General features: G+C 37.7%; 1 protein-coding gene across 1 annotated transcript; it reads right to left on the minus strand.

Annotated features, from left to right (window-relative positions):
* On the minus strand, window positions 1-2517 carry LOC134819263 (cohesin subunit SA-1-like). The gene is made up of 4 exons (XM_063829089.1): window positions 2310-2517; window positions 2026-2120; window positions 1646-1722; window positions 1-1352 (listed from the first exon to the last, which is right to left on the minus strand). The coding sequence occupies exons 1-4, from the start codon at window positions 2475-2477 to the stop codon at window positions 601-603; spliced, it is 1092 nt and encodes a 363-aa protein (XP_063685159.1). The 5' UTR covers window positions 2478-2517; the 3' UTR covers window positions 1-600.
* Window positions 2518-10946: the final 8429 nt, after the last annotated feature.

Genomic DNA, 10946 nt, shown 5'->3' on the forward strand with positions numbered 1-10946 from the left:
AAGTCATATTTGTAAGCTAAATTTAACTTCTATTCAAATAATACAGTTTCATTAACTTAAATTAATAAAATTCAATAAAAATACTGCCATAAATAAGGTTTAGTAATAATGTATAGCACTAAAGCAGGTGTCGTAATAAAACGTGAAAATTTACTGTTACCAATATTTCCAAAATCTGATATTCAAATCCGCCAGTGAAACCAATACTGGTCTTACTGCACAGTTCCACTATTACCTGTTTTGCTACTTGATAATATGGCCAGCCAATGAAATACTTATAGAAAATAAGGAGAGGGTGTTATTTTCAGCTATCTTAACCGCCAAATTTCACTGGTTACAATTAAGTGTTATGTTCAAACAATCCCAATTGTTCTCCTTTCAAATGAACAGCATTTCATATTGCACAAATCCTAACTTAGCCACTGTACGTTACAGATATAATTACATTAGTGCAATTCCAGGAAGTGCTAGATATCTGACCGCATGGAAAATTCTTTTCTTTCTCACATTTCGTAACGTTTTATGGAAACAACTCTGAACAAAGTACTCTCGATCAACAGTACTCTATCACTCGAAATTTACAGAATGTCTAAATGTTAACTATTGAACATAGTTTCCAGATCCACTGGCTGATTGCCAATTGTCAATAACATAGTCCTCCCTCGGTCTCTTCACCTCCATCACTCTCATAGGACTGCCCATCATCTTGCGTTTTCCAGTTCCGTAGTACATGTACGGTTCTGACATACTACCGACAAGTGCTGTACGGTATGTTCGGAGCGGTCCCCATTCTATCTCATCCTCTGGAATTTCTCCCTCCTTCATAAGCTGCTCCTCCAAGAATGCCAGCAATCCTTTAGGTCCCTTCTTGTCGATATCCATTAGTTTGAAGGTTGTTTCAGCTAGGATATCGAAGAAGACAATGTTGGACGGAGGACTGCCATCTGGTGGACCATTACGCAACAGACAGTAAATAATGCCCTCTCTATGGAACGTGACCACTGCCTGTCTTGACTTATAGTTATCCACACCAGCCATAAGGGCGAACCTATGAGCCAGATCCTTGATCTTGGTCCATTCCTCTGATGATCTGTCTATCCTGCCTTCGTTCTGATCTCTCAACTCCTCGAACAACTGCTCCAAACTCAGCAGCTGTGTCCTCATACATTTGGTTCGGTTCAGCTCTCGAGCCTTGGACATCATCTGTTTTACAATATCTCCGTAGTCCTGGTATGATTTTACGTATTGAGCAAAGATGGGGGCTGCAAGTCTCATTTCTATGATGTTGAAGGCGATGAGTTTTCCGAAGGAGGCTAATACACGACGTTTTTCGATCAATACTTCTGTCTTAGCTGAGGGAATTTTGACTTATTTATCAGATCTTTAAATAAAAAAAAGGAATGAACAATTATTTCTGATTATAGCGCATAGTCTAAAAATGGCATTGAGTTTTGACCTGGGAATGTAAGTTAGACTAGCAAGATAGATTCTTAGCTTTAGTATCTATCATGTTCTGCTAACTCTTCATTTGTGGAGCTTGTATCATCTGAGTTGCATATAAAGCAAGGCAGACTTCTTTTCTCCACTTTCATTCAGGCAAACTGATCAACCACAAAGTTGCATATAACCACCAATAAAATCTCACCTTCTTCATCCTCGTCGTCCTGGAACTGAGGGGGTTCTTCTTCAGCGAATACAGTTGTCATGACGTAATCCCTCAACCTGAACGAGAATACCTTAGTTTTTACATTCCTTAAAAACGTGACCTTTCTTTAAAACATTGCAACCAAAAACAGTTTCGATAGAAATGTAAGTTAGACTAGCAAGATACATTCGTAGCTTTAGTATAAAATCTTGTTCTGTTAACTTTTAATCTGCGGAGTTTGTATCATCTGACTTGCATATAGAGCAGTCAGACTTCTTTTCTCCAATTAATTTATAAAACCTGTAATCATAAAATCTTGTGGTTAAACTACGCCTCAAAACAAGGACACGATATTATTAGATTATGTTGAGAGTACATACCTGATTTGAACTGATTTATCGGGTACTACAATCAGAGAACTGTAGTTAGGGTTTTGTTTGAGTTGTGGAGCAAATATAATCAGCATATCACACACCTGAGGGAGACTTTAATTAGACTTTAATTGGAAATAACGGGAACGCTGGTTCATTAAGTGGTATGTATCTTATTGATGTAAGAAATCATGGCATATCATGATGCAAATTATGGAAAATTAAACTAATTTAATGAACAGAAAAAACTAAAAAAGGAAAATAAGCTAATGCCGATAGCCGGGTAATATTACCGTGATAAAAGCCTCCTTCTGCACTCCAGCCACACCGAACTGAATCAGCTCATCACACTGCTGAATCAGCTGAACGACTGACTTCCTAAGTTTCTTCAGCTCCGCCTTGCTAGGCTCACTGGGGTTTGTCCTGTAGAGGGCCCAGGATAGGATGACTTGCATTAACATGACGGCTGTTGCTGTGATATCGTCGTTTATCTGCTGCTGGTTGGCTGAAGGGGTGTTAGTGGTTAGTGGTTAGTGGTTAGTGGTGGTAAGTGGTGGGAGTGGTGTTAGTATTGAGAATAAGAAATGTTTATTAAGGAGAAAAGTTGCTGGCTTGCTAGTGGTGACTGTTGAATTAATTAGCGTAGTGTAAATAGTGTTAAGGTTCTTCGAAAAATGTATTCATTCTAATACTCGTAGCACATAATTGCATAATAAGTAGCACGTTTCGTCAGAAGTTCCTGATCACATTTACTACACATAGGATTGCTAATTTATTTTGAACGAATGTTTAAAAATTTTCATCATACACATACGACGTAGTGTTTCGAAATATATGGCAGTCAACTATTATCCTCATCGAATCCAAACCATTTATTGCGAATTAGTTCAACATAATAGAAGTCATGTTATAGTCGTTGTTTCAATAGTAGGGCAGTTTCTCGCTGCAGTTCCTTTGTGTCGTCTCTAGTCGACAACATTCATGGAGAAATTTGCAGGTAGTCAATACGTAAAAGAACCTTGATAAATCCTTAATCCAGGCACCTCCGCTAGATTACCCATTCTTATCTGCTACGGATATAGTTGCAGTGCTGCAGAATTTGGCTAAGCTTTAATTTCTTGTGTTAAGTTTGTTGTTCAACCCATGTGATTTATGGACTGTGGTTATTGATCTTTGATTTTATATATTATTTACCTTTGCGGCGCACTAGAAATAGGGTCCAATGCAAACAAAGAGAGCTAATTTTTTAATGCCCGTCATTTTAAAGCAATTTCATCCGTCCCAAAGCTAAAGGGCTTACTTGTTAATTTAACGTTCAGTATTGATCAGCAATACAAAATGTATATTGTAAGCAAGATTTTCAATAAAATGCCGACACATTGCTAGATCATGGGCTAAGTTACTTAGTACCCTAATTAGTACCGTAATTAGCCTCAGTACGGTACGATTTCCAAATTTCAACAAAGGCAAATTCTGTTCCAACAATTCACTACGGCAATTATATAATGATAATGTTCAAGTTGAAATTATTGGACAATGAGAAAGCTCCTACGTTATTAATCAGTGTGATTATAGTCATCTAGCACAGTAACAACATTCATTTACTTTAAAAAGTTTATACGTAGAGAATATATAGAATTTCTTTTTAGTTTTTGAGTGCTTCTATAATGTTTAAATTTAGTTTTACAAAAAGACCTCTTGATCCTCGACTCATGGTCATGAAATGAAGACTTTTTTCACAGAGATAATGACAATTATGGTGGGCTTATTAAAGAAGCTGCTAGCAATAATCCTCGTTACAGTCGCTATGGGATCAGAGAACCAACTTTCAGCGCCAGGTTTGTGTAAAATACAATTTTTAAATTAGTTAAAAATTCCACGATTATTGTGATAAAAACAAATAAAGCGGGTAACATAAATAAGTAAAAACCCCCATCTTCAGATGTATCAGTAGATTGCCAAATAGTGGAGGTGAGGGAGTATCTAAAGATGCAGTGTAACATAAACGGGACAACTTACTACAAATGTACTCACTCCAATATCTACTACCAAGTACCAATCGAGCTATGTGAATTCCAGGTAAAGTTTTGTGGTTTTATTTTAGGAGGGGGGGGGGGGGGGGGGGGGGCAAACCTCCCAAAAAAATTTAAAACCCTTAAACCCAAAACCCAAATTTGGGAAATTTGGGGGGAAGATTGGCCCCTCATTTTCGTTTTACCAGAAAAGCTTTTGGGCTTTCCCAAAAACGTTTTTGTTTTTAAGGCCCTCCAAAAAAAACAAAAAAAATTTCCCTTAAGGGGTTTTTGGGGGGAAAATTTTTGGCCTTTCCCGGGGCCCCCGGAAACCCTTTTTAAAATAAAAGGGAAAAACTTCCGAAGGTTTTTTTTAAAATTTTTAGCAAGTCCTTGGCATGGGGGGGGCATTTTCCTTTTAAAAGGAAGGGCCCCCCGAAAAAAAAAGGGGAGGAATGATCCAAACCATTTAAACCCCCAAAGGGGTGGGGGGAAAAACCAAAAACCCTTTTTTTCAATTTATTCCCGTTTTTTTAAGGGGGGGAAATTGGCCCCCCCCCTTTTTTTTTTGTGGGGTTCCCTTTAAAAGGTGCCGTTTTCTTATAAATACGAAAAAAATTTCGTGGGGTTCCCAAAAGGAAAAAGGGGGGGAGGAAAATTTTTGGGGAAGGGGAAAAAAACAAAACCACAAAAAAAAACGTTTTTTAAATTTTTGGTTAAAAATTTTTTTTCCATAATTCCGGGGGGAACCCAAAAATTTATCCTTTTTGGAAAAATTTAAAAATTTTTGAAAAAAAAAATAATTTTTTTTCTTTCCCAAAACAAAAACCCCCCCCTTTTCCAAAATGTTTTTTAAAACCCCCCCCGGAGGATAAAGATATGCCCGGGTTAAATATTAAAACCCCGGGGGTTGGGGAAATTTTTTTTATTGTTCCCAAAAAAAAAAAAAAATTTGGATTGAGGGAAAAAAAAATTTGGCCCAAGGGGGGAAAGTTTTGGTTTTTTTTAAACCAAAAAATGGCCCAAGGGGGGGCCCAAAAAATGTTTTAAAATAAAAAAAGTTTTAAAAAAATTGGTTTAAATTTTTTTTATTAAATATTTTTTTAAAAAAATTTTTCCCAAGGGTTTCCCCCCTGTTTGTTTTAAAAAATTTGGGGTTAAATGGGGCCGGTTTTTTTAGAAAAAAAACTTTTTCAAGGATAAAAAAACCGAAAAATGGGCCCCACCGGGGAAAAAAAGTAAGCTTGTTTATCTAAGTTTGGGGGACGAAAATTTGGGGGTTTTTAAATTTAAAGGGAAAATTCCCCAAAAAATTAAAAAATTTGGGGGGAAAATTTTTTGTTTTACAAAAAAAACCCTTTTTAAAAAAAAGGGGGAAAAAAGGGGGTTTTCCTGAAAAATTTGGGGAAACCCCCAAAAATTTTTTTTTTTTGGGAAACCCCCCCCCCCGGGGTTGGGTTTCCCTTTGCGGGGCGGGGTTTTTTTTTCAAGGGGGGAAATGGTTTTTTGGAAAAAATAAAGAGGGAAACCCGGAATTTTAATTTGGGGCATGAAAAAAAATTTTAAAAAGGGGAAAACCCAAAAAAACCCCCCCGGGGGTCCGGAAAAAAAATTAAATCCCCCCCAACTAAAAAAAAACAGGGTGGGGGAAATTTTTCCCCTTGAACTTTAAAATTTTTTTTGCCAGGATTAAAAAGGGGGGATCAAACCCCTTTGTTCTCAGGGGTTTTTGAAAACCCCGCTTTCTTTTGCGAAGTTTTATGGGAAATTTTTGGCATATTTTACACCCTTTCCACGTGTTTTTGAAAACCCCCTTTATTAAAAATGGGCTAGAAAGAAAAAAGTGATTTTTTCGGGTTTAGGGGTGGGTGTGGTGATTTTCACAAAAAATCAAGTTTTTTTTGAAGGGGGGCACAAAGATTTTTCCCCCCGGGGAAAGGGAAAAGAACGGGAAATCCCCTTTGTGAAACCTTTGGGGCCCAAATGGAAATTCGAAAAGGGGAATTTTTCCAAAAAATTTGTCAAAAAATAAGAAAAAAGGGAAAAGGCCAATTTTTCCCCCTTTAAAAACCCCGGGTGGGGGGGGATGGGGGAATTTAAAGGACTGTTTGAAAAAACAAAAAAACGGGAAAAAATTTTTCGACTCCTTGGGGAAAGGTTTTTTTGGGGAAAGGATGGGGCAAGGGAAATTTTGTAGGAAAAAATTGGCCCCCAAACCTGTTCCAATGTATTTTTGTTTTTTTTCCACCCTTTTCGGGGAAGGAATTTTGAAAAAATTATTTGGGACAATCTTTTGGGGGGGCCGGGGAAATGGGCAAATTGCCCATAAAAGGGGCCCCCCCAAATTTTGGGGGAATTTCCCAAGGGGAAAAATTCCCCTTTGGGGGTTTTTTCAAAAATTTTTTAAGGGGAATTTTTGAAAAAATAAAGGGAAAAAATTTTTAAAATAGGGGAAATATTTTTAAAACCGGGGTTAGAGAATTTGGAAAAAAGGGGGCCCCCCCCTTTGGAAAAAAACACTCAAAAAACCCCCCTAAAATACACAATTCCCCCTTTTATTGAAAAAATTTTTGGGGGGAAAACCCAAATCCAGGGCCGATAAAAAAGGGTTGCCTTTTTTAAAAAACTAACCCTCACCGTTTTTTTGCGGGGGTTTTGGTTTTTTGGGGGGAAAAACTTTTGGGGGCCCCCTTAAAAACTTTGGGGAGTGGGAAAATTTTTTAAGGGAAAAAGGTTTTCCGGGATCCCGAAAAACCCGTTTTTAAATTTTTAAAATTTTTGTTTTTAAAAAATTAAGCCCCCAAAACGGGGGGTTCACTTTGAGGGGGAAAAAAACTAATTGGGGGGCTGTTTTGGGGCCCTTTAAAAAAAAGGGAAAATTTGTTTAAAAACCCTTTTTCCCCTTTTTTAAAAAATGGGGGGTATTTGGGGGGTTTTCCCATGTTTTAAAGGGTTTTTTTGGGGTTTGGTGGATAAAAAATGGGGAAAAGTTTTTGGGGGAAAAAAAAACTGCCAAAAACCCTTTTCAAAAAATGGAAAAAAAAAGGGGAAAAAAAGATCCCCGGCCCTTTAAAAGGGGGTTTTTAAAATGGGGGGCCATGGGGAAAAGGGGAAGATTTTCAGGGTGGGAAAGCTTAAAACACTTTAAAAATTTTTATTGGGTAAAACCCCTTTTTTGGGCGGGGATTTTTTGTGGGTTAAATTGGGGGCTTTTTTGGGCCCACTTTTTTAACCCCCCAAAGATAGTTTTTGCGGGGAAAAAAGGAAATTTAATTTATTGGAAGGAAAAATTTTTTGGGGGTTTGGGGTCCTTTTTCAAAACTCTTGGGAAAAAAAATTGGTTTTAAATTTTCTTGAAATCAACCTTTGGGGGGGCTTTTATGGGTTGGGGGCTTTTTTCTGGTTTGTTTTTAACCAATAGGGTTTTTGTTTTCCCCAAAAGGGGGGGGGGAAAATTTTCTTTTCAAAAAAAAAGGGGGGGTTCGGGGGGAAAAAAAAGTGGTTAACCCTTTTTCGGCTTTTTGGGGGTGGTAGGTTTTCCAAAGGGTCTCCAATTTTTTCCGGGTTTTCTTTGGTGGTTACAGCTTGGTAGGGCTCATCCCAAAAAAGGGGAAATTTTCGAGGGGGCCTGGGGAAAAAAAAATTTGGAAAAAAAAATGGGATAAAAATTTCCTTTTTTGGGCCTTTTGGGGGGGCTATCGTGTTTTTTCTAGCTTCATTCCCCCCAATATCGGGACCTGCCCTTACCGGGGGCAAGGGGGGGCTTGAGGGGGGGGGTTTTTTTGAATTGGGTTTTCCTCTATGACAAAAAAAAAAACAAAATTTTCGTCGGGGGGGTCCAACAAAAAAAAAACACGCGCGGGGTTTTTGGGGGGGAAAAAATTTCCCATTCAAAAATTTTTGGGGGAAAACCAAAATTTTACCCGGTCAAAAGATTTTTGGGGGGTTTTTTGTGGGGAAGGAAAAATGTTTTTTTCCCCGAGGGGGGGGGAAAGGCGGGGGGCCCCTGGGTTCAAGCTAAAAACTTTTTTTTGGGAAAACCGAAAGGAAGGTTTTGTTTGTTCAATAATTTTTTTTTTTTACCCCAAAAAGATCCTCCAAAGGCCTTTTTACACCCCCCCTTTTTGGGGCTCTCCTTTAAAAAATTTGCCCTTCTTTTTTTAATTTTAAATTGGGCTCTTTTTTTATTTTGCCTTTTAAAAATTTTCATGTAGGTAACCTCGTCTTTTTTTCCAAATAGGAGAAATTGTTTGAAAATGAAAGGGTTTGGCCTTTTTAAAGGGGGGATTTTTTCTTCATTTTCAAAAATTTAAGGTTAAAAAAAAAAACAATTTTTAAATTTTTTAGGGGTTTTTTTTTGTTTGGGGGGGGCCCTTTTGGGGTTTTTGTTGGGCAGGATTGCAATATTTTTCTTTTTGGTTTTGATCCCCTTTACCCTTTGGGATGGGAAAAATTTTTTCGGGTATGGGGTCCTTTTCCCATCAACTTTTGTCATAAAACCCCTTAAAATTTTTGATCCTACCTCGGTTTTTTTTTTCAAGGGGGAGCTTTTAAAAAACGCGAAGGGGTATTAAAAAAAATTCCCGTCCCAATTTTCCCTTTTATACGTTTCCCAACCCTTTTCTTTTAAGGAGGAAAAAAAATTTTACTGGGAAGCAGAAAATTTTGGAAAAAAAAACCCCAAAAAGGGGGGGGGCCAAAACCCAAGGCCCCCCCTCTGTTTCTTCGGGCCCAAAACCCCCAAGACGAGAATGAGGGGGCAAAATTTTTTTGGAAAAAAGGGGGATATTTACAGGGGGTTTTTGTTTACCCCCCAAAAAAACCTATTTTTCCTAGGTGAGCGTCATGCTCTCCGGATGAGAGAAAAACAGGATTGTCTAAACCCAGAAATGATCTAAAAAACGTTGCAGTAGGGTGGTTTTTCACGACAACTGACATTGAGGACAAAAAAAAAAAATTAAAAAACGAAAACCTTTTGGCCTTTTTAAAAGGAATTAAAACAGCCGGTTGCGCCATTGGGGCCCGACTAGTACTTACAAGGGTCCTTTACAGATCGTCTGAGTAAACGATCGATCAATTTCTTGATACGTGCACCTATAAAAAGGGGCAAAATTTTTCTAAAACAGAAATAAAAACCCCAACAAGACCAACGCCACTCTGATTCTCGGCCCCCCCAAAGACGAGAATGGGATTTTTGAGGGGAAGAAGAGAGATTTTTCACTTTCCGGGCCCACCAACACCTATTTTTCCTAGAGCGGGGAGCTTTCATGTTTCCCCGGGGAGACGAAAGAAAAAACTATTGTCTAAAGCATAATGATACTGAAACTTTGCATATGGTGGTTTGGTGCACGAAATGCTTTTGAGGATGAAAAAAAAAAAATTAAACAAAATTTGTTTGTCCTTTTAAAGAATTGAACAGGGGTGGGGGGCCTTTTTTGGCCCCCCCGAAGGAATGTACTCATATTTACTTAAAAACCCCAAAAAAAATTGCCCCTATTTTTTGGACGTTTGTTTTTTTAAAAACCCCCTTTGTCAAAATTTTTCAAGAGAAAAATAATTTTCTAAATGAATTTATTTTTTATTTGCAAAACTTAAAACACAAAAAAGTGCTGCACCAGGTTTCAACCTGGTTTCTGCGGCCCCAACGGGGGGCCCTAACCCCCGGGGACGATCGCAGCTTTAGCCACCGTAGCGCGATAAAAAGGGGGGAAATTAAGATTACTTTCATTGAAGACTTGCCCATTATATTTAAAATTCAAACACAGAATCTTGCCGGGTTTTTTGGGGTTAAATATAAACATTAAACATGTCATGTAAATTTTCGAAACAAAACTCTGCAACTTAATCTGAACGTTTAACAGCTGTTATTTATTTATTATTTTTGGCAAGCAATGGCAAGATATTTTTTTAACTGATTTTAGACGACTGCAGCCTAATAACTTTTCGATCAAAATGATAATGGTAAGTTTTGAGCTCAGAGCAGCGAAGGGCCACAATTATATAAGATAAATTCTCAAAACAGCGCGATGCTTCTTATTCTGCCATGTTGTCCTTGGGGAAAAAAGTGTCCGGCTGGGGGGCTACAGTTTTTCCCTAACGGGAATGAACCCCGGGGTGTGCGGGGCTATTAAAAACCCGGCCCCGAACACTTCCGTCTCAATTTTTTATTTTTTGGGGTAATATTTTTTATTAAAATTTCAATTCTTTTTTTTATCTAAGGGATGGAAAAAAATTAGTGGAAAAACCACAATTCCAAATTACACTGCAGTTGGGGGAAAAATATCTCCACAAAAATTATTTTGGTAAAAGCAACTGTAAAATATCCACGTAAAAAAACCCTACACCCCCTATTTTTGTAGAAAGGTCGTTTTTTTTTATGCGACATTTTTTATCAAAAACCAAAAAAAGTGCGGCCCGGATTCGAAAAAACCTGGGTTTTGCGGGGACAACGCAGGGGGCCCAACCCCCTAAGACGTTCGCAGCTACAGCTACCTTAGGGGCAAATAAAGAGGAAATGAAAATAAAAGATAATATTATAAATTCAAAAATAATAAAAAAGTATTAAATTTTGGAAAAATTCGCGATTAAATTTGAAATTTATTTTTTTTTCAAGCGATTATTTTTAAAAAAAACCTGAGATGAGCGCAAGCTTTTACCCCAAGCCCGTAAGTAGGGGAATTAGCAGAGAAAAAAAATATTTTTGGGGGTAAGGGAAACCATGATTGGTAATAATCTCTAAGACAGTTAATTGAGAAAGGGTGACAAAATGTTAGTGGCCGGGCTAATTTTTTCCCCCCCACCCCGATTCGAAAAACCCGAAAAAATTCTGCATGGCAGTCAAACCTTTTAAAAACTGACTACGGGAATTTTCCCAGATTCCGTCGAAATTTTTGAAAATAATTAAATTTTTTTTAAAAT

The sequence above is a fragment of the Bolinopsis microptera genome, chromosome 8 (genome assembly GCF_026151205.1).
Source record: "Bolinopsis microptera isolate Bmic1 chromosome 8, MBARI_Bmic_1.0, whole genome shotgun sequence".
NCBI classification, from domain to species: Eukaryota; Metazoa; Ctenophora; class Tentaculata; order Lobata; family Bolinopsidae; genus Bolinopsis; species Bolinopsis microptera.

Bases quoted from the DNA above. Each gene is read 5' to 3' on its own strand.
- LOC134819263 (XM_063829089.1), bottom strand. From the start codon at position 2,477: ATGTTAATGCAAGTCATCCTATCCTGGGCCCTCTACAGGACAAACCCC. The intron at 2,121-2,309 runs GTAATATTACCC...AGTCTCCCTCAG, and splicing joins AGAAGGAGGCTTTTATCACG to GTGTGTGATATGCTGATTAT. The intron at 1,353-1,645 runs GTGAGATTTTAT...AAATTCCCTCAG, and splicing joins GGACGACGAGGATGAAGAAG to CTAAGACAGAAGTATTGATC.